General features: G+C 49.3%; 4 protein-coding genes across 5 annotated transcripts in view; 2 read left to right on the forward strand and 2 right to left on the reverse strand.

Annotated features, from left to right (window-relative positions):
• nmo (serine/threonine-protein kinase nemo) overlaps positions 1–15,427 on the reverse strand; it is a 67,806-nt gene extending 52,379 nt beyond the window's left edge. Inside the window, exon 1 of one of the 2 annotated variants that reach the window (XR_004470451.1) lies at positions 15,226–15,427. Coding sequence is in view for 1 of the 2 variants with exons in the window: in XM_033384290.1 (XP_033240181.1) it covers positions 15,226–15,389 (164 nt within the window). In the remaining variant the exon portion in view is untranslated. The remainder of the gene's footprint in view (positions 1–15,225) is intronic. The other variant, XM_033384290.1, reaches the window with a different exon arrangement.
• Positions 15,428–19,509: 4,082 nt separating this feature from the next.
• Pop4 (ribonuclease P/MRP subunit POP4) lies at positions 19,510–20,511 on the forward strand. Its single transcript, XM_033384291.1, has 2 exons — positions 19,510–19,644; positions 19,717–20,511. Exon 2 carries the CDS (start codon positions 19,816–19,818, stop codon positions 20,422–20,424), a length of 609 nt encoding a protein of 202 aa, XP_033240182.1. The 5' UTR covers positions 19,510–19,644; positions 19,717–19,815; the 3' UTR covers positions 20,425–20,511.
• On the reverse strand, positions 20,472–21,876 carry LOC4812320 (UBX domain-containing protein 1). The gene is made up of 3 exons (XM_001352476.4): positions 21,725–21,876; positions 21,004–21,633; positions 20,472–20,932 (listed from the first exon to the last, which is right to left on the reverse strand). The coding sequence occupies exons 1-3, from the start codon at positions 21,772–21,774 to the stop codon at positions 20,593–20,595; spliced, it is 1,020 nt and encodes a 339-aa protein (XP_001352512.1). The 5' UTR covers positions 21,775–21,876; the 3' UTR covers positions 20,472–20,592.
• A 29-nt stretch (positions 21,877–21,905) lies between these two features.
• On the forward strand, positions 21,906–22,492 carry HP4 (Heterochromatin protein 4). Its single transcript, XM_002135314.3, has 2 exons — positions 21,906–22,248; positions 22,325–22,492. The coding sequence occupies exons 1-2, from the start codon at positions 22,008–22,010 to the stop codon at positions 22,339–22,341; spliced, it is 258 nt and encodes an 85-aa protein (XP_002135350.1). The 5' UTR covers positions 21,906–22,007; the 3' UTR covers positions 22,342–22,492.
• Positions 22,493–22,577: the final 85 nt, after the last annotated feature.

Consider the following 22,577-nt stretch of genomic DNA (forward strand, 5'->3'; position numbering starts at 1 on the left):
GTTTTCGAACAATACATATTGCATCTGTTGAGCCACTGGGCTTCGCTCCTTTCCAGCAGCAGCGATTTCAGGCGATTCTTCGGCTTAAAACTGTTTATTATACAATGCGATTCCGAGTCGAGGGGGCAGAGAGGAAAGGAAAGAGCGCGAGGGAGTCTGTTGAGTAATTGAATAACTATTCGCCATAGACGTCGTGCAAGGGCAGGCGGGCCGAGACGAAGCCGAAGGCAAAAGCGTGACAGATCGGGAGAGCGACACCGAAAGGTGCGATATGAAGATTGGCTTCGACAAGAGCGCAGCAGATCGAGAGAGCGAGAGCGAAGGAACGAAAGAAAGGCGCGACAAATATACAAAGCTTGGCTCTACTGAAAGCGCTTTGACGTTACGTTTGACGAGAGAAGAACGAAGCTTGCTGTTGTTTTAAGCAAAATAAAACCCGAAGAGCGATCGCGTGTGCATCACGTGTATGTAGATTACAATGTGGTACACACCAGCAAACCCGAACGCTCACAGAAGGTGTCGCATACGAATCAAATGCGAGAAATTATGGAAATACGGTACTTGTGTCGTTCAGTTTTTGTTAGTGCATTCCTTATCATTTATGATTGCTCGCCAACGGATCTGTTGCGAGACTTTTGCGATATGTTGCGAGCGCGTTTGCGATATGTTGGGAGTGCGTTTGCGAACAAAGGCACGTTTGTGGACTATGCTGGGAGTGCGAGTGAGAGAGATGGAGATTTACTTTATGGTTTTTTATGGGCTAATATTGGGCTTCCTTCACGAAAAGTTTCTCCCAATCCAAAGGCCAAACGCAATTCCCCCACCCACCATAACCATATCCCTTGCCTTTTCAAAAAGAAATCCTCTTTTTTCTGTTCTCTGAATCTCTGCTCAAATCTCTATGGATTCTCTAGTTCTGAGAGATCTGTGGTTTCCACCTTCTTCCCTCTATAGACCATAATTTCTGTACAAAATCCCATCAAGTGGTTCTGCCTCTGATATCTGCCACAATTAGCGGCGGCAGAAAAATACAAAACAAAAGAAAAAAGAAAAAGAAGAAGGAAAATACCGGTTTTCCATTTTAGTTTTCCCAGAGACAATGCCACGCCCGAGACCCGTCCCAGGACCATGTCGAAATCCTCCTTTCCAGGAAAAAAAAAAAGAATTTATTTTAAGGCGAGGAAAACATCGAAAGCAAAGGAAGAATTCTATGAGAATTGTACGAGAATTGTGAATTGTGCATTGTCTGTATTCTCTCTCTCCCTCCCACTCTCTCTCTTTCACAGCAGGTTGTCCTGGAAAACAGGGATTTTGTGGATTTCTGTATCGGTTTTTCCGCTTTGTTGTAGGGATACAAGCCAGATTTCCTTTTCGCTTTTCCCTTTTCCTTTTTTCTTTCCTCTGTTTCTGTTTCCGTTCAGAGAAAAATCTATGGATGTTCCACGGCGGTTTGTCTCCGGTTTCATATGGAAAGGGGACCCCCAGTGCTCCCTCCCCCCTCCCCCCTAAACGGAATTGTTTATCCAAATGCAAAGGCAAACAGAGAAGGGAGGAAAAACAGAAAGAGGGGAAAATGAAAATATAGTTTTTCCCCCAACATTGAAGGTCATCAAACTTTGCAGAGTAGAGGGGGGGGGGACCATATGTTGTCCGACGGGGTAGGGGGGCTTCTCCCAAACAGAGAGAGAGAGCGCCCTTTGGGGGTGTCGTGGTGCGGGGTGCGTGGTGCCTGCTCTTTGGAGATGCCACACAATTAACAGCTGGATAAATACCCACAAAAAGAGAAGAAGAGGGAGAAGAAGAGGGAGAAGAAGAGGGAGAAGGAGAAGCACATTAACAGCAAACCAAAGAGCAAAGAGCAGAGCGGGTAGAGGGGAGGGGCGGGTAGGTGGAGGGGGGAAGATCAGAGATCGCTTTCTGTACATCTTTCGATATTTCTCCGTGTCTCTGGCTGTGTCTCTCATGCGATGTGATGACAAATCAATGTCGTTCGAGGGCCATCGAGAGATTTAAATTTAGCAAAATTTTGGAACGTGGTGGGGGTGGGGGGTGGAATGGGTAGCGTTCCCCATGTTCTGGGGAAAAACTATTCCAATTGATGGATGGAAATGGAACTGGAATTGGAAATGCATATCCATATGCTCGGGCATTCCAGTGAAAAACAATGTTTATGTTCGCGGCTTCTTAATAATCGAATGGGAAATGAGAAATTCCCTGGAAAACACACACAGAGACATTTTGCACCCTCTGCTGCCGCAAATTCGGAAACCATTTTAGAGGTCTTGAAAACAAGAGAATTACAAGCCATACAACAGTCCATCCGTCCATCCGTCCCTCCATCCATCCTTGCAATTCCTGTTTCGGTCATTTAATTAAATTTCCCAATTAAAGAGAAGCCCTCTCTATCTCTCCAACTCTATCTCTCTTTCTCTATAGTAAACAAGAGAATATATTGGATAATATAAAGGCTCTGACTCTGGCATTATGGCAACTAAAATTCCCTGAAAGCCTCCGCCTCCGCCTCGGCCTGGCCTCAAAAGTTGTTGGGGGGTGAGGGGGGTGTGGGAGGGGGGGACCACAGCTGACTCGCCTTTTGCCAATATTGTTTTATGGCCATACAATATTACCATTAGATAAATTGCCATTTCGGGGGGCGGGGGGGAGAGAGCTGTGTGGAGGGGAGGCGGGGGGGGGGGGGGGGTGGGGGGGTGCAGAGTGAGGGACACGTTTCAAATTACTTTCTTTATTGATTTCTTTGGATGACTTTAGTGCGCTGCACTCCACATGCATTCCAATGTGTTTGGAAGCTGCTCCTGGCTCCCCCCTCCCCTCTCCCGTCTCCCCCCTCCCCTCTCCTGGCTGCTGCATTTATTGGTGGCATCCAATATCCATCCCCATCCCTTCCCTCTCCCCTAGACAGCCACTGGCTTATGTACCTCTCCCTCCAGCCCCCCTCTATGGCCCCGCCTTGCTTGAAATTTGATGCTTGACCCTCCGGAGAGGGCAAACAGAGGGGACAAAACACTTTCTCGACACTTCAACGCCGCAGCCCCCCGCCCCCGCAAAGATGCATTCCCCACCCCCGCGCTCTGTGGCATGTAGCATGTATTTTATGACGCATTTTTATGATTGCCACAAGAGAAAAGGAGGGGGAGAGAGAGAGGGAGGGGAGAATAGAATTTAATGCATTTTGTTGTCGAATGATTTTTATGGCAGTTTTTTCTAAAAAATTTCCTTTGTTTTCAAGTTTGGGCTGTTTTTTTTTCGCCCCATCTTTGAACTTTGAACTTGAGTCCCCCCAATGCCAAGAAAAGAGCTCTTCTTCGGGAGGATTACCAGTGGAACGATTGTGTTTCCAGAACCCTGCAAGGCCGTGATATATTCTGCAGAAATTTGATTCCATTTCAGGAATTCTCCTGGAGATTCGCTGCACGGAAGTCCCTACTTGATCCTTGTTGGGACTTACTTGCGTAGAGGACACTTTTGGAACGTTGGAATGAAACTTACCTAAAAAGAGAAAGAAACGAATGGAAATGGTTAATAATATGTTGACTTTTTTGTGTGGAATATAAGGGTAATTATTCCGATATGCGATAGAATCTGAGACGAGGGATATGGAGGGAGTTCCGCTGAGGCATGCCACACAGAAAAACACACACACGCCCACCAATCACACCGCCCCCTCCATATCCCATGTCCTTTATCTGTGGCCTGAACAATTACACTTAATAACAGCACGCACCTACCCCTAGCCTCCACCCCACCCACCCCTAGACTGTGGGGGGGGCTGCCCTCTCCTCAGGCCAAAGGCCGACGACTACGACGATGCATGTTTTCGATATCCAGCCAATCGATAACCAGCAAAAAGTTATCTCCGCCTTCCCCTACCCTTCCCCCGCCCCTGTCTCCCGCCCTCCCTTGCATTCCGCTGGCAAAAGTTCAATTAAAAATATTTAAACTTTGAGAAAAACTCTTCCACCTTGCGCCCTCCTCCCCCTCCTCTCTCTCTCTCTCTCTCTCTCTCTCTGTCTCACGCACAGTGGCATGGCCTATCGACTATCGAATACCCTGCACAGCGCCCAACCATTCGCGAGGCATTCGTTCGTGCCGCACAAGTACGGGGGCATAAACTACACTCAACTTGGGATAGGTTGTTGCAGGCAGGAGACTGCCGCTGCCCCAAAGGCATATTGCAACATATTCGCACAGCAACAACGGCAACAGCAAAGAGGCAACGAACGCGGGGCTCCACAGAGAGAGGGAGAGAGAGGGAGGGAGAGAGGGGAGGGACATTTGGGGTCTGGGTCGGTGGTCGGTGGTCAGTGCAGCGACGAGAGGACCATCCGGTTCTACCTACCCCCTTCCCCTGCCCATGCCCCTGCCCCTTCGCCCCTCCTTCGTGCACCACTCCATCCACTCAGTCATCGTAAAAATCCCAAACGAAAAATTTCATTCTTCTTTTTCTTTAATTTTGTTTTCTTTTCTTTCTTTCTTTCTTTCGGTTTTTGTTGCTGTTGTTTTTTTTTTTATTTGGGTGCAATGAACGTTGCGTCGCTGCTCTGCTGCCAGCGGCAGAGGCACTGTGCGCATGCGTGCCAGCCGCAGCAGAGGGAGAGGGAGAGAGAGAGAGCGCGAGAGTTAGGGAGGAAGCACGAAGAACGTTGGCAGCGAAGGCGAAAGAACAACAAAAACAACAACGACGACGACGACGACAATGTTGCTCCAGAGATGAGCAACATTTTACGGGAATTTCAACGCAAATATGAGCACTGCACTACGCGAATGGAATATTGGAAACCGATTGGAAGTTTCTAGAGGGAAACCGATGGATAAAAAGGGTATAAGATGGGGGAGAGGAATGGGGATAGGAATAGGGGGGGATAGGAATAGCTCTCCAAGGAACATTTAGACTACTATTTGGGCTCTCCCTCTGCTCCCCCCTCTGCTCTTTCCCCTTCCTGCCATTCAGTGTCACTGTTTTCCTGTCACCCAGTCACGATCCCCATCACGATCACAGTTGCGATCATCTCTGCTGTCAATTTTTTCGGGCATCTTCGTTGCCCCTCGGTGTCCGAGTGTCCCCCCCCCGCCGCCCGTCCGTCGCTGGGTTTCTGCCTCTTCTTCGTTCAGGAAGAGAGAAGAAGAATTACAACACTCGAAGCAACAGCAACAACAGCAACAAAACGTTAATAAATTGGCCAACGATTGGCGATGTTGCAGCTTCGCTTCGGAACGAGAGAGGGGGAGAGAAGGAAGGGAGGGGGGAGAGGGACTCCACCTTGCGTCAATATTAACATTCATGCTCATCCTTTATGCGGTGGCTCCCCCGACCTTCCTTGCGGCGACCCCCCTTACCCCCCACCATTGCACCCAGGGTCAACGGCCCACTCCTCCTCCTCCACCACCTCCACCTCCACCTCCACCTCCTCCTCCTCCTCGTCGATTGCTATTATCTGGCCATCTGCTGGTTTGTTTTTTGTTAATGAGAGAGGCCGTGGCCGAGGCCGTGGCCGTGGCCGTGGCAGAGGCTCCCACTATACGGTGGAGGCTCCAGGCCCCAGCTCCAAGGAGGCAGAAATGAGGGGACAAAAACCGAGAAAACATGAAGCCAGACAGCTGCAAAGGACACACAGGATACGCGGAGTGGAATGGGACGAAACGGGACGAGAAGGGCAGGTACTCGAGGCTCGGCTATCGGCTATCGGCTATCGGTATCCTGTTATGCCATTGATCCTGTCTGCTCCGATCTCCCTGTGGCCCTGTGTCCCTGAGTCCCTTTTGTCTTTGTTCTCGCTCCCTTTTCTCCTCCTCTTCTCTCCCTTTTACTGTAATTCGAGACCTCTCTCCCTTCCTGCCTGCTTTTCGTCCTGTTGTGCGAGGACAATGCTGCGGCTCTCATCATGGATGGATCATGAGGGATCTCTGCTCTCAAGGACCTGCCACAAGTGCGCCTTGCACCTGCCTCTAGTTTTCTGTCTCTGAAAGGCAGGGGGAGGGGGCAGAGGAGGAGGAGGAGGCGGAGGAGGATCTCTGCTCGAAAGCAAAGCTAATGATACATCCATTGATGTAGGATAATCTGAGAGAGACAGTGAAAGGGACAGGGGCAGGGGCAGGGGCAGGTGGCAGGGTGGCAGGGTATCAATTGATGATGAATTGCATTGAAATTCCATTCTCGGAAAACATTGTTGCCAAATTTCACTTGGAACGAGCGGAAAATTCCCCTCCCACCCCCATCTGCCGCCTGTCAACAAGAGGCATCAAGTGCGTGCCTCATGGGTGTGTGAGTGTGTGGCATGGACGACACTTTGTTGCAACAATTGGTGGCCAGTGTTGGCCCTGGCTCGCAGCTGAGTTTTTATAGCGGCACAAGGAATCAAAGGGAGGCGAGGCAACACGACGCAACAATTTGATGCGATTCGATTCATTAGATGAACCATTGTCCTTCTTCCCCCTCCCACAATCGCCAGCTCCACTGTTCCACTGCTTTCCATTTCTCTTTCTTTCCCATTTCATTCCCCTGGAGGGCAGGAATGGAGGAATGAAGAGGAATAGAGAGACATGGAAAGGCACACCCACAACGATTCCCAAGGATATTCTTGCTCTGTTCTCCTCCTCAGCTCCTCTCCTGCTCTCCTCCTCTCCACGTGATCTTGGTCCCCTTTCTCCGCTTCTTCTTCTTCCTTCTTCTTTCTCCGCATCCTACTGTTCTTAATCTACATCTTTCACTCTCTACACTTCCTTCTGCTGTTCCTCCTTGTCTCCTGTCGCTCTCTTTTGTCTCTATTCCTCTATTCCTCTGCTCCTCTCATTCCCAGGAGTTCCTTGTGCTTTTTCATGTGCCATTTTCATCATGTTCCTCTGTTCCTCTGTTCCTTTTTTCCAGTTTCATTTGTTCCGCATCCCCCTTCCCCCATTCCTCATTCTCCATCGCATTACACGCATTCTCCTCCTCCCTCTCCCCCTCCTCCTCTGTGACGCATTGACGAGTTGCCCGGCGCCAAGGCAACACACACACGCACGCAGCTTTTGTTGCATCCAAGAGATGAACAAAAGTTGGAGGCAGCGTAGAGGAGAGGCACAGACAAGAGGCAGAGGGGCAGGAAGGAGTAACAACCTTTTGTTGCAAGTGTGCCTGTGTGTGTGTGTGTGTGTGTGTTTGTGTGTGTGTGCATCGTGTTCCATTATGTTCCGTATGTTCCGTTTGTTCCGTGGCGATATATCAAGATCATACATCAATAATGACGGAATGACAGAATGACAGCAAACGCCGTGACTCAAATGAAATATGCAAAAAAAAAAAAACAAACCACAGAGAAATAATATAAAAACCAAACAAAGAGACAGAGAGAGAGAGAGGTGGGGAGGGGGGAGAGGAGGGGGGAGAGGAGGGTGGAGAGGGGGCAGAAGGTGGAGAGGTGGGTGCGAGGGTCACAAATGAGAAATCAAATCAGGTGGAGGCGCCGCCTTTTATGGTGAAATCGGAAGTGGAGCTGCCGCTGAAGGCGGAGGCGGAGACGTAGTCGGTATACGACTACGGAATACCCTCTCTGGGCAGATTTTGTGTGGATTCTAGGGAAAGCCATGCTCTTCCGCCTCTCGCAGGCAATGTCCCTGCCCCCACAGACCGTGCCACATGGCCATAGGCTCTAAGCATCTGCCTCTCCGTCTGCTCATTTGTCAAAAGAGATTAGAGCGCCACGGCAGATGGAGCTGCCTCCGAGCTGCAACAGAATCTGCAGCAAGTGCAGCCATAAAGAATAGCAAGTATTTTCCAAGTGCTGGAGGAGGAGTGCAGGGAGTGGGGCGAGTGGGGGGAGGGGAGTGCCACAATTAACGCATCTGTCTAATTATCTCGTTGACAGGGGAAGGGAGGGGGGGGGACGAGGGGTAGCCCCCCCCCCCCCCCCCCCCCTCCCCCCTTTGGGCGCCAGGGGGCAAACCATTTTCAAATACTCTCGACATTCGGGTAAATATTTAACCATGACGCTGCAGTGGCATGCAGCCGCTGTGGCATCTTCGCTCAGCAATTACCGGGCCAGGGGCAGGTGGAGGGGGGAGGGGGGCATAGACTTTTTGTAGAATTTTAATTGAAATGTCAAAAGCGTTTAGTGGCAAGCGCGCACACACACACGATTATCCGTGCGGCATGTGGCATGGGGGGGGGGCAGGGGGCAGGGGGCTGCGGACAATGACGACGACGATGATGATGATGCAGCAGCAACCAAAACGCGACTCCATTCTCGGTTTGGAATCTGATGCGGCGGCCTGGCGGCGGCGGGGGGCGGGGCACTGCGGCAGAAACTCCTCTGATTTTGTGGCACATTATTGGGGTTAAGAAAATATGTTAAGCTGCCCCCCCCCCCCCTTCCCCCTCAAGAGGTGAGCGGGAGAGAGAGAGGGAGAGAGAGAGTGCCACAAATGTGTGGCAGCCTAGTGCTTGCCGCAAATGGCCCTTTCTTTGGCGCTTCATTCGTGGCATTCTCTGCGTTAATTGCTCTTGCGAAAAAGTCAATGCGATGCCACACTTGCCACACATGCCACACACATCAAAGTTGCAGCAAATTCGATAGTTAATTAACACCTACAGATGCACAGATACAAAGAAACAAAGATACAAAGGCTGAGGGGGGGAGGGGGGGGGGGCAGCGACAAATCAAAAGTTGGGCTGGAAAAGGGGGAGGTTGCAGGGTGGCAGGTTTGGGAGGGTGTCAAAAGTTTTGCAACAAAAGATTGCAGCTAGGCCTCGGCTCTCTCTCTCTCCCTCTCTCTGTGGCACCACCCCACCTCCCCTCCCCGTTAGAGGGCCCGCAGACATTTTACAGTTGCAAGTTTTGGCCGCCTCCCGCCTTCTGCCTCCTGCCGTGGAGGCCCCTCGTTATACCCTTCACCGAAAGAGCAAAAGTGGATCCCTTGGATCCAGGGAGCAGCCGTGGCATGCCTCCGTCTAGTGGCAGGCAGGCAAAAGCAGAGCATAGACGATTCAGTGCCAGCCCAGGCTTGGGCCTTCGTTGCCGCAGATCTTTTCTCCGCTTTGTGTTAGACCTCATTTAGCATAAACAGCGGCCACAGACGGTGGCACAGAGGCAGGCACAGAGGCAGGCACAGCACAGACAGCAGCCGAAGAGGCAGCAACAAGGAGAGCCCAGGGCCCAGACAATGGCCGTAAGTTCGCAGTCGCTGCCGCTGCTGCTGCTGCTGCTGCTGCCGATGTTGCAGCTGCGCTGCCTTCGGTGGCAGCCACACATTTAACAGCTCGCACGATTTTCTCGTTGCGGCTGAGTGACTTGTGCCGTCGTGCCAGAAGGAAGAAAAGCGTTTGCTTTTCCATTGTGCTAAATAATGCCAGAGGGATAGAGAGAGGGGGGGAGACAGGGGGGAGAGACAGGGGGAGAGCAGTAAAGTGAGGTCCCCCGCCCTCTGGACACGCTGCAGATCCTTCTGTTTAGGGTCTGATCGAAAGAGAGAGAGAGTGAGAATATCTGCAGGAGAATCGGAGACAAATCTCTAATGAATAATGCCTTGAATTCTCCTGCGACTCTCTTCGTTCTTTCTCTTTGCTTCTCTTCTTCCCCTCCTTTGCGTTGCCTTCTTCTTCTTTCTCTCCCCCTCTTCCCCCCTTTGCAATCCCTTCTTCTCCTTCTTTCTCTTCTCTTCTTCCCCTCCTTTGCAATCCCTTCTCCTTCTTCTTCCCCCCTCTGCGTTCCCTTGTCCTTCTTCCCCTTTATTGAGTTATTTCTTTCCTTTCTTCTTTCCTTTTCGGTTTCCCCTCGTAAATGCATAAATTCTGCCACACTTTTGTCTCCCTCCCCCTCCCCCTGCCCCTCTCCCTCTCCCTCTCTGTGCCCCCGCGAGGAAAATTCTCTGGCATTTGAGGCGAAACTTAATTAGTTTCCCCTCTGGTTACACCCCCTGCCCTCGACGGGGGGAGGGGTGGTTGGGGAGGGGCAGCAACTATTCACCCGTGTATCATTAGGTTCTCGGGTTCTCCGACTCTCCGACTCTCGGGTTCTTGGGTTCAAGCAGACCTGACCACCGCCACCGCCACCGCCTCAGGGCGCACCCTTCTGTTTACCCCTCCCCACCCCCCCGACCGTGGCACCCGTAGTGCTGTCCGAGTGCTTGTCTATTTCAGTTTTCCAATGCACTTTACGAGCAGTGGAGGCGCAGTGGAGGAGGGGCAGTGGAGGTGCAGTGGAGCGCAGTGGAGTTCTGTGTTGGCCGACACACACACACACACGATGATTTATTTGGCACACACACACACACACAACTAGCTAGAGGGAGGGAGGAGGGGGAGGAGGGGCACCTACTACCTGCTGGCTTCAAGAACGAATCCATCCTTCTGTCCATCCCGTTCCCCTTGCCCCAGTGCGCATCCCCTGTGCGTCCCCAGCCTCAGACTCGAAACCCAAATGGAAGCTTCTATTTTTTTTACGTTTTGGTGGCACTTTTGTTGACTATTATTTTTCATTTGGAGACCAGCACGCAGGTCAGGGGGGGGGGGGGGGGGGGAGTCCAGAGCTCCACTCTGGACAAGTGAAAATTATTCCAAGACCCACACACAGACGCACATGTGGAGAAGGGGGGGAGGGGGAGGGGGGCGGCAGGAGGTGCCCTCCGCTCTGTTTGCCACTGCCACACTTTGTTACATGATACCATGAAAGCCCTATGGAGGGAGGGGCAGGGGCAGGGACAGGGAGGAGTGCCACACACAAAATAAACTTCAAAGATACATTTGCGCTCCACAGCTTGAACCGAAGCGTAGTAGAAAGCAGCAGCAGTGGCAGTGGCAGCAATTCAAGTGAACTAAGCTGCTGGCCATGCCACACATGCCACACCACCGCCACTGCCACACACACGCACACACACAGATGGCAGATTGTATCCGTGGCTGGTGTATCTTTCGTATCTGTCGGAGGACGCAATGAAGCTGTAGACAAAATTGCGTGCGTAATTCTCTTCCTTTGTCGCCGGGCCTCGCCCTCGCCCGCACCGAAATCTAGGGATAAGTCTCCTTGCAACAACAAAAAGAAAAAGGAGGCAAATAGAAGACTACCTGAAGGATACAGGAGACGCAGGGCGCACAGGGAGAGCGAGAGGGGGAGAGAGGGAGAAAGGGAGAGCCAAGCAACGTTGCCACATTTCACCGTGCAACAAAGGCAATTAGAAGCTGCAAAGAATGCCTCGGAAAAGGACATCAAATGAGGCAGGACTGTAGATACATCCGCGAAAGATTGATCCAAACACACACACACACACACGCACACACACACACACACATCTTTGTTGGAGTCAAAGTTCAATCATTTATTAGCCAAAAACTTGAATCATTCACAAATTTCCGAAACCAAAAAACAAACCGAAAAACTGGTTTCAAAAAACAAACCCTCCCTCCCCCCCTCCCCATCCCCATCCCCCCGAAAACGACGTATGGAAACTCAAGGAAAAACTTGATGAAAAACTCATAAAGCAATTGCCTGGCCCTCCGCCTCCCAATGGGAAAAATGGGAAATGGGAAAAATGGGAAATTCAAAGGAAATCCCATCGCATCGAAAGAGCAAGGGAGCTGCGAGTGCGAGTCGCAGGAAAAACAGGATCAGGATAATTATTCAAACACTTTCAAAGTCAAACGCACGCCGCTCTACCCCCCTCCGCCCTCCGCCGCCGTAGAAAAACGTTGAAAATTGAAAATGTTTTGGAAAAACTTTGTCCCTTTGCTGCAACTGCGAGAGAGGCGAAAATATGGAGAGGGATGGAGATCAGGTTCGTGGTGAGGGATTCGGGGTGCGGGGTTCGGTGGTCGGTTTTCGGGATGATGATGCAGTCCTCGGGGTCCCAGGGAAGCGAAACGGCGAGAAAAAACATATGCGGGATATATCCTGCAAGCGGCCCAGTGTCTGTGTGTCCATGTGTGTGTGTGTGTGTGTGTGTGTGTTAGTGCCAGACAGAAAATACTCTAAAAACAGAGCGAAGGTTGTTCAACCACCAAAAACCATCAACAGCGTCATCAGAAATCGCAGCGGAAACAAGAGAGAGACGGAGAGAGGCAGCGAGAGGCAGAGAAGAGCAAGGCAGAGCAGCGCCCCGACGGAGCAGCAGCAGCAGCTGTTCCTTCGAAATAGTGGATGGATGGAAGGATGGAATGGGAATGGGAATATAAAGAACTATCCTCCTCCTGCACTGCTTTCGCTTCCAAAAACAACAACAAAAAATCATATATTTTTCGGTGGTTGGCAAAAGTATTTTATGCGGGACTCGGCTGCTGGCGCTGTCGCTGTTTCTGCCGCTGCCGACGCTGCTGCTTTTGCTTTTGTCGCTGTCGCCGCTACTTTTGCCACTGCTTTTGTCGCTGCTTCTGCTTCGGCCGCTGCGTTTGAGATTAGCAAACGATTTGCGCCCCGATCAACAACAACAACAGAAAAAAAGAACAGAGGCCGAAGGCAGACCGACAGACGGACGAAAGTCGGCGCATGAAATACCCTTAGAAAAAAAACTGTAGCACAGATTCGAATTAGCACAGTTATGAAGTAGCACAGATTTGAACTATTTTCAGGGCAGGAAATGCCCTTTGGACCTGCTCTTGTTTTTCCTTAGGGGACATTTGAGAACAGAATGGAAGCCCAGAGCCGAGTCGAGACTTTGGCTAAAAGGTGGTCGAGTGAGGGAGGGAGAGGGGGAGTGAGTGAGTGAGTGAGGGAGTGAGTGAGGGAGTGAGTGAGTGAGTGAGTGAAGGAGTGAGGGAGTGAGTGAGTGAATGAGCGCCTAGACCAAAGACTTCTTTCGAGACTGCGACACCTTGCCCAAGAGGCTGTGCGGCTCAGTGACCAGAGACCCCCAGACCCCCAGACCCCAGACCCGATAGCCAGACGCAGTTGCGGAGGCCAGGTTCGGGTCCGCAGGTCCGCAGGTCCGCAGGTTTAGGCCACAAGTCGTGCAGGAAGCAAGTTTGAATGCATCCAAAAGGTTTACACTGTCGTTTTTTCCATTGCCGGTCGCTGGTCGCTGGTCGCAGGTCCGTCGGGTGTCTGGTGTGTCCGCTCGTCCCGTCGTCCCTCTCTCTCTCTCTCTGCTTGTGCCGCTTCTACCAAAAACCAGTTGCAGGTAGTTTAAAGTAAACTCCAACGAGATCTTTGCTCGTCTTTTGGGATACCTTATAGCACATATTTCTTCTGGCTGTTCGGCCAGAGACCATGTCCACACACACACACACACACACACACATACACACACACACACACACATGTGTTTGTATGTATATCTATAATTCTTTTTCGTTACTTGACTCTTTGGTGGGTATCCGTATCTTTGTATCTTTGTATCTGCGGTGTGCTGCAGTGCATTTGGGAGAAATGAAATTCGTAGAACTTTGCGTCTACGATTAATTGGTTAAATGTTTGTTGCTCGAGTGCCATTTCTGGGAATCAAATTATAAATTGAGCAATCTAGCATTAGGCATCGATTTCCCCGGGGGGTTAGACGAGCACTTCTTCCCAATGGAGGCCCCCGGCAGGACCCCGGCAGGCCAAAGGTAATCCTTGTGCCCCCCCCAAAAAAGTATCTTCCTTCGTTGTCAACACGAGAGAGAGTCGGCTCAAACTTTGATAAGCCGCTTTTTCCAGCACCCGAAAGTTTTCCATTTTACTTTGGCCCGGTTCCAGGCGTTGCCAAACTTCATTGGAAAACAAAAACAAGAGAACTACTTATAAGTGCTCACGATTCCCGGTAGTTCCTTCCTTCCTTCCTTCCTGCCGCATCTGCGGACCACGCTTCACCTGCTTCTCGGTGCATTCCCCAAAAAAAGGAGCCATAAACAGAAATAGAAACACAAAAAGGCCAAGCCCTAGGCCTAGGCCTAAACCCAAACCCAAACCCAAACCCAAACCTCGTGGACTGCATTGCATTTCATCTGTGGAACAAGTTTCGACTTTTCGACTTTTCGACTTTTCGACATTTCGACTTTTGGCACTTAAATTTAACGCTTGATTGCATTCCACTGTGCCAGACCCAGAACGGCCAGGTGATACATGCTACTCCTATTCCAACGTTCCCCCCCCCTGCCCTCGGCAACCTTTTCTATGACAGCGTCTCTCTCTCTTTGGTGTTTTAATATTTTTCTGCCGTTCGTTCGGTTCGCTGATGATTGCTTCTCAAAAGCCAATCCAACGTCAACGACTTTATTCTGCGGGTTCCTCCGGACTTTCGGATCAGGGAACAAGGCACAAGGCAGCAGGCAGCAGCCACCCGGCAACAGGACGGGTAAAGGGTAAGGAAGGTAGGGATGGTAGGGGGGGTGGCTTCTTTTCTCTTCATAGTTTGCCTTTTCTTGCGACTTGTTTTTGTTTTTGCCTCTTTCGAGGGCTCGCTCCTCCACTTGTGGCTCGTCTTTGTGCCCAACCCCCCAGCCCGCCCGCCCCCCGCAACCTCTGCACTCAAGGTGTGCTAGTTTTTCACTGGCTTCCCGGCACCACCGCCCTCGTAGACCGCCTCGTAGACTTCCTCCTCCTGTTAGGGCTCCTCCACTTTGCGTTCGTTTTGATTATATTGCCGGAAATGCCGTTTTACACGTGAATGAAATTGTGTGCTGCGCCGCGGCAAGCAGCGAGCGGCGAGCGGCAAGCGGCGTTGCCAGTTTTCACTCGTAGCCGAGCGAACCGTAACCGTTACATGTAACCTCAATTTAAGCAACAATTAATGTACAAATTCACTTAATCTCTGCACAAAAATGCAAATCAAAACAAGAGGAGAGCAGCGAGCAGAGAGGAGAGAGGAGAGAGGAGAGCACACCAGAGAGTGGCAAACGGCTAAAGGGAGAACGTGAAATAGAGTCTGAGAGGGTAAGAAATATTATAGAAAAATCCACCCTCCAGCGCCGAGAAAAACTGCACAAAAGGCACAAAATGACGAAGGACACACAGGAGCAGTGCCACATGACGGGATATGGAGAAGGACGATGGGACGGCAGGACGGCAGGACGGCAGGACGGGATGAGGATGTTGCTCTGTTGATGTTGACATTACCCCTGCACAAAACATCAGTAAAGGGGAAAAGAAATCAAAAGGGTTACAAAATCAAAGGCAGGCCTAGGCAGGCACTCGTGGAGAAGGTTGCTGAACCCCCGGAGAGAGTCCGGCGAGAGCCCGGCGAGAGAGAGCCCTGAGAATGGAAGGGTCTGCCGATAGATCGCACGAACAAATGTAATAGATTGGAACTTTGGATTTCACTTACCATACTACTCCGAATGCACCATAGCCGATGGGACGATCCGGCTGGACATCCTGCGGCACCGCTGGCGGCTGGTAGTACGGGGCCGCTGCGGCCAATATTGCGCTGGCGCCCTGAGGCGCACCACCGGCAGCACCACCCTGTACCAGTGACATCGAAACGCTCATTGATGGACTACGGCGGCGAGTGGTTTAAATAATTTGAGCAGCTGCACTCGCAGTGTCGCTGATTCTGATTCCGATTCAGAGTCCGCTTTCGATTCTGGTTCTGGTTGCTGCTTGCCGTCGCTGGAGGCAGATGGAGCTCAGTGGACTGTGGTGGTGGAGTGGTGCGTGCTGGTGGAGGAGATGCTGGTTGCTGGCTGCTGGCTGCTGGTTGCTGGTTTAGCTGTTTGCTGGTGGCAGTGGCGTTGGCGTTGGCGTTGGCGGTGTCTGAGGTGGTGTCCGTGGTAATGGTGGTGGTGCCTGATGATTTGATGTGGGAGAAATGGTGTTGATTGCTCAATGGATGCCGCTGGGGGCCACGATGGCCGCCTTTCAATTGTGAGCCATTTGTTGTTTTCCTTTCTTTCCGCGCTGTGCTTTCCTTCGTTCCACCGTTGTTGGCGTTCTTTTCTTTTTCACACTTTTTCTTTATAGATTATTTAAACGAGAGTTGAGGACATTTTGGCAACTGTAAAACGGGCAGAGAGATAAAGAGAGAAGAGACTTAGGGAATTGATAAGCAAAAAGGGAACAACTTCGGGATCCGAAGCTTATAGAAATTTCCCTCTTTGAGGAGGAAATTTGAGATTCCTTTAATTGGCATTTCTTTTGTTTGGGATTTCATTTTTGGTGGCAAAATCGGGAGAGAGCGGGAGAGAGCGAAAAAGTGCCGTTAGCTGCTGGCTGCTGGCTGGCTGGCTGACTGCCTGACTGCCGGGGCGCGTCCGTGTATTACATTGTAAGCTTGCTAGTGTGTGTGTGTCTGTGTGTGTGTGTGTGCGCGTGAGTGAGATTTTTGTGTGTGCCTGGGCTTGCTCTGCCCTGCGCGTGGCTGGCTGCAAAAACGCGCTCAGTAATCCCTCCTCACAGCCACAATAAGTTAAACATTTTCCTTTAAATTTTTAGGCAAACATTAATTGAGACTCGTCGCTCCCGCTCATCTCCCGCACTTGACAGTTATGTGCTGCCGACGCCAGCAGAGACAGAGACACAGACACAGGAACAGACGCAGCAAAAAAAAAAAAAAAACACTCAATTAAAGCAATGAAACAAAAGAAAAAGCTCAAGCGAAATTCCCAGGCCTAAGGAAATAGTTTTTCTGGCTAATTAAACATTGTTTGGGATAGCTTTTCTTTTTGAATTACCTTAAAATATGCACGTTTATTGCACGGCGACGGTGACGGCGACAGCGACGTCGACAGCGGTTTTTTGTTGATGCCGACTGAGGCGACTCTTCCGTGTGTGCGTTTTTGTATGTTGGATGTTGGGGAAGGGGCGCGGGTGGGGATTTAAAATATCGAAAGCACGCTGTGTGTGTGAGAGAGATTTGGCGATAACAAGGCGATAGAAGAGAGGCCCAACCGTAAATTGGAACTTTTTATTGTAATTATTGTTGCAGCAGGCGAACACACAAAAAAAAAACGCGACGGGCCGAATACTATTTACTACGATTGCTGCTGGGCTCTCACACTCACACACATTGGCACATACATATATACTCGTATATATGTAGCAAACAAACAATTGCCTGGGTCACGTTTCTCTGGCTCTTTTAATATTGCATTATCAGTGCAGCGGCGCCTCCAACTTTTTCGATCACACGCGGGCGGGCGTCTTCTAACCGTAATTCTGCTTTTTGGACCGCGCGGTAGTTTCCAATCCGAATTAAACTATCTTTCACTGTCCGTCCGGGTGTCTCTCTTGCTCTCTCTTTGCACAAGTTTACACAGTTTTCAACATCTGCTTTGGCCTCTTCAAACGCCGCACATTTTCTTCTCTTTTTTTTTCTTTTCTTTTGTTTCTGTTTTCTGTTCCTCGTTTAAGCGATGTGATATCGATATGAGACACTGACGAGCAAAACTGAGTATTGTACACTTTTATTGTACACTAGCAAAAAATTTAGGTTTCAATTTGTTTATTCGACGACGCGCGCAGCAGCAGCGACCCAACCGCGCAGCTCAAAAAAAAATTGTTTTTGTGATTTGCGAGCAGTGTGACCGCGGACTTATCGATAAAATATGCCGCCCGACCCTCAGAAATATACCGAAACATACCGCCTCATTTGAAAAATATACCGTAAATATACTGACGAGCTGAAGTTCTATTATACATATTCCTCGTTTTTGATATTCCGACGAATATTACTAGCTATATAGAACATTTAGCCATGCCCACATAATTTTATCCGATTAATGAATCAATTTTCTACTTGATCGGTTAGTTTTTAGTCCTTGCTTTTGTTGTATTTTGACTAAAACAAGGTTCAAACGAAAAAGTTCAACAAAAAAAACAGTCGCTATATTGCGTGCAAGCCGTAGTAGAGGTCTTTGTATACCCTATTTTGTAAATTGTATATGAAAGTATATATATTGATATGAAGATAAAACGTAACTAATAAAGACCTTTTCTAATTTGACATTTTTTAGACATATTCATGTATATGATGAGTGTTTTGTATATATATGTATCTCGATCCTGATACTTATTCTTGGTCCTTACAAGAAGACAATAAGCTTCAAAATATCGTTGAAATATTAAAAATAATATAATAAATATTATTGAATAATATTAAAATATTTTAGAAATAAATTGTTTTTGCGATGACAAACATATTCACAATTCTATAACATTGATTTCCCCCAGGGTATGTGTGCTTGGAATTAGTAACATGTTTGTGTATGGAATGGGACTCATTGTTGCAATATCGAAACTGCGGCGAATCGGGTATTGCCTATATTTCAAGCTATATAGATTTGCACACTTAGCTTTATCCCATAGATAAATGTATTTTCTACAAGATTGCTTCTTTTAATTACCTTTATGTATTTTATTTTGACCAAAAAACGGTTTTCAAGTAAATGTTGCTGCAGCATTTGTGTATGGAATGAGACTCATTGTTGCTAAAGCGAACTGGGGCGAACTGCGGCGAACTGCGGCGAAATCAAATTCGATTCAAAAAACGACCAATTCTTTGTTCCGTTGAATTATACTATCTATATAGAACATTTAGCCATGCCCACTCAATTTTGTACGATTGATAAATCAATTCTATACATGATTGGCCTATTCGAAATACTTGCATTTATTGGATTTCTATATAACATTGAAAATGAAATTAATGAAATTGACAAAAATACCATTTAGCACTAAAAAACACCACATGAGAGCGCGGCGAAAACCAGTTTCTACAGGAAATACAAAATATACCGAGTAGTGCGCGCCAAATCTAACTTTTTTGAATATCAGCGACAAGGATTTAAATGTTGTCAACCGGGCCTTTATCTATGCCCACATAATTTTATCCGATTAATGAATCAATTTTCTACTTGATTGGTTAGTTTTTAGTCCTTGCTTTTGTTGTATTTTGAATAAAACAAGGTTTAAACGAAAAAGTTCAACAAAAAAACAGTTGCAATGTTGCTGGTATTTGAAGACGTGATGCGTGTATAGCCCTTTGTACACCCTATGTCGGTAATTTTTATATGAAGATCAAACGTAATTTATTAAGACCTTTTCTCAAATTGATATTCTTTAGACATATTCAAATACATTATTAGTATCTTGTATATATTTATGTCGATCCTGATACCTACTGAGCCTTGGAAGACAAACGTATTCACAACTCTATAACATTCATTTCTCCCAGGGTATGTGTGCAAGGAATTAGCAACATGTTTGTGTATGGAATGGGACTCATTGTTGCCAAAGCGAACTGCGGCGAACTCAAATTCAGCGTCAAACCAACGCTCGCAACAAAAAGAGCGAGAGAGCGTCATGAAGGAGAGAGGGAGAGAGAGAGAAGACGACGGTCGAACCGAATGTTCGAACCAGATACATTTTGTGTGACCATTTTGTGTTTTTGTGTACCCCCACGACCTAGTTCACTTAGCCCACTTGAGCCCCCATTCGAAAACATATTATTAAACTTGATTAAACTGGAGTTATTTTTCATATCTGTCACAAATTCCCACCTAAGAATCTCCAATCTCCTACCTCCATCCAAAATATTACTAACAAAAAATTACAAATTTGTTCAATGTTGTTGAATATTGTGTTGTTATCCATTTGTTTTTTCCTTCTTACTCACAAGAAATAAAACCGATATCTCTCACCTGAATTGCGCTAAAATTCTACCCACTGGTCAATGGGTTAATCGTCGATTCGCAACACTTGATAAATTTTCGAAAAGTAACGCAAAAGTTTTAAAATTTTCGTAAAGGTACAGCACCTGGAGAATTGTTTGAATATTTTACATTTTACGTTTAACGCAAAATTAATATTTTCGTTTCAGTGAACTTTTACCAGTTCCAGTTGCAGTTCCGTTTATGGATCCAGCTCAAATAACGTTGACCTCTTCTTTTTTGTGTTTACATTTTGTTGATTCGATGAAATGGAGCCTCTGCAGGAGTTTATCACTGACTTGGTGGTGCCCCACCATCGCTGCAACGTGAACATCATCCCGGAACACATCACCATGCTGGAGGGGGCCAAGAGCCGGAAGCAGCACTCGCGAAAGCGGCGCTCCCACAAGTCCAGCACACTGTCCCGCCGCGAGTACGCCCGCCTGGGCCTCAACACGCTGCCCACCCGCCAGATGCGCTACGAGCAGGCCCTGCCCCTGCACCAGCTCTGGCGGGGCTATGTGCGCGAACACCTGGGCCTGCGGGAGGGCGACCAGGTGCCCGAAGTCCACGAGCCGCGCTACGAGGAGTTCAGCAGGCAGCTGATCAAGCTGGACCTGCACGGCGCCAGGCTGCAGGTGATCCAGTCCAAGTGCAAGACTCTAGAGGGTCTCGCGGGCATATGCGTGATGGACACGAAAAATGTGCTAAAGCTGCTGGGCGAGGACGATCGCCTGAGGAGCGTGCCCAAGAGCGAGTGCGTCTTTGGGCTGACGCTGGGCAACATGCAGTTCACCATCTTTGGCCAGCACCTGAACATCCGTCCGGCGGAGCGAAGCGTGAAGAAGATCAAGACCTATGTGCAGCCCTTCATGTAGGGCCTCAAGAAATCCGAATCCGCCCCGATTGGTTTCGTTTTCGTTTCCTTTTTTAGTTGTAATATAATATAAAATCGTACATTTAAAGTGTTGTTTTTTGGGGGGAGGGGAGATTATCGCGCGCCTTGATAGATATTCTAGTAGTTGCGGTCGCTGACGGTGCTGTCCTTACGCAGCCGTCTTGGTCATGGTGATGACGGCGGAGGGGACAAGGCCGAGCACCTCCAGCGGCTTCTCGTAGTCCTCCTCAGCATAGAGCTTTCGCGGAAATGTGGTCATCAAGGAGAAGGGCGTCTCGATGCCGGTCTTCACTTGGATGAACACGCGCACGGCCGACAGCTGCTCCTTCACGTTGAAGGTCTCGGTGAGGGTAGAGCCATCTTGTAGGCGCACTTGGATGCGGGTCTCAGTGTAGTCACGTGGCGGCGACTTTACGCCGGTGGGAGAGCTGACCGTGGTGGAGCTCACGGATGGAGCAGGCTCCTTGTTGGGTGTTTCCTTATTTTCTCTTTTGGGATAGATAAACAATGTAGGAATTAGACTGTTATCTCCTCAGGAAAGCATCTACGAGTGCCCTACCTGGCCTTGCGGGCGGCCTTGTCGGCCTCGATTTGAGCACGAACCCGATCGCGGGCCACCTTCTCTTCCTCCTTTTCGCGCTTGCGCTGATCCACGATCTTCTTCATCTCGATCTCTTCCATGCGACGCTTGGCCTCGGTCATGTCCTTGCCCGAACGAATGCGATTCCGCTCGCGCTCCAGGGCGTCCACCTTCTCACGCTCCTCGCGCTCTATGCGCTTCTGCTTGAGCTTTTCCTCGATCACAGCCAGCTGAAGCCTCTTCTCCTCCTCGGTGAGGGGCTTCTTCTCCTCCGTGGACTCGGAGAAGTTGCTGTGCCCGGTCTTGGCAGCATGGTATTCGACTTCCGAATGATCTTTGAGCACTTTGCCGCAGTCGTCGCACTTCAACGACTTGGCCACCGTCGACTCGCCAGACTTTTCCCCAGTGCCGCCTTCGGCCCCGCCTCCTCCGCTGCTGCTGCTAGGTGCCGGGGCCGACTCGTCGCCGCTGGCTGAGGGTGCTACTGCTGCTTCGGCCCCTGCAGCTTCACGCAGTCCTGCGGATGGAATCTCCTCGTCAATATGGGCCAGCAGCCACTCCATGGCCGGTTCCACGCCCTTGCTGCCGGTCACCTGCAGAGCGTATTCCCTGAAGAAAAAACCAGAAAGTACAAAAAAAAAAAGCTGCAGGTTGCCGGCAATAGAGCAAAAACTGCACCACGGATAGAACAGGCACTCACACTCGCTCCCGGGGAAACCCCATATCCACCAAGGTCTGGACGTCACTCATAGTGGTCGGATTTTTATGCGTAAGAATCAAGAGTGGATGATTTGTGGAAGCGTTTTGAAATTGTATGAAATTTTTAGACAATGACACACAAAAACAAAACCAAGCAGCTTGTGGCTAGTGTTGAATAGTGCCGCACATAGTTCGATAGTTCGATATACACCCGACTGTGGCGTTAGCAGCTGCATTTTTTTCTTCGTCTACTGTTTTGGATCACTTTCGTTTGCTGTTGAAAAATGACGCCTCCAAAAATAAAGAAGGTCGTGATTAAGATACCCCGTCATCCGTACTTCGCCGTGCAGGTGGACCAGGGGAACATGGTGGAGTACCAGCTCCGCAAGTGTCGCGTCAATCTGGAGCGTCTGAAACCGCCAACCACCACAGGGCCGTTTGCCCTGCAGCTGAAGCCCAAGCCCAAGCGCTGCATTGTTCGTGTGGCTCGTCTCCCAGATGTGGCTCGTAGCGATGTCGAGGAAGGTGAGAGTATGCTTCCATGGGCACAAGCCATCGCAATGCGACGCGATTGAAATTCCAATATTTGTTACGTTTTCAGACGCAGCCAACGAATAGGATAGGAATAAGGAGAGGACTAGACAAGCCCCCAAAGTGGAGCAAACACATCTTATATGCTTATATGGTTATAAGTATATATACACATACGCCTAAGGAATGCATTTTTGTAAAAAACTCGACAACCCAAATACATTAACTGGTATCTGTACACCTAGGTTTACTGCTTATAATTGGACTTGGTTGTGTCCTATTGGCAGCAGCTTCCCTTGGCTGGTCAGCAGGGGCTAAGATGG

The sequence above is a fragment of the Drosophila pseudoobscura genome, chromosome X, assembly GCF_009870125.1.
Source record: "Drosophila pseudoobscura strain MV-25-SWS-2005 chromosome X, UCI_Dpse_MV25, whole genome shotgun sequence".
NCBI lineage: Eukaryota > Metazoa > Arthropoda > Insecta > Diptera > Drosophilidae > Drosophila > Drosophila pseudoobscura.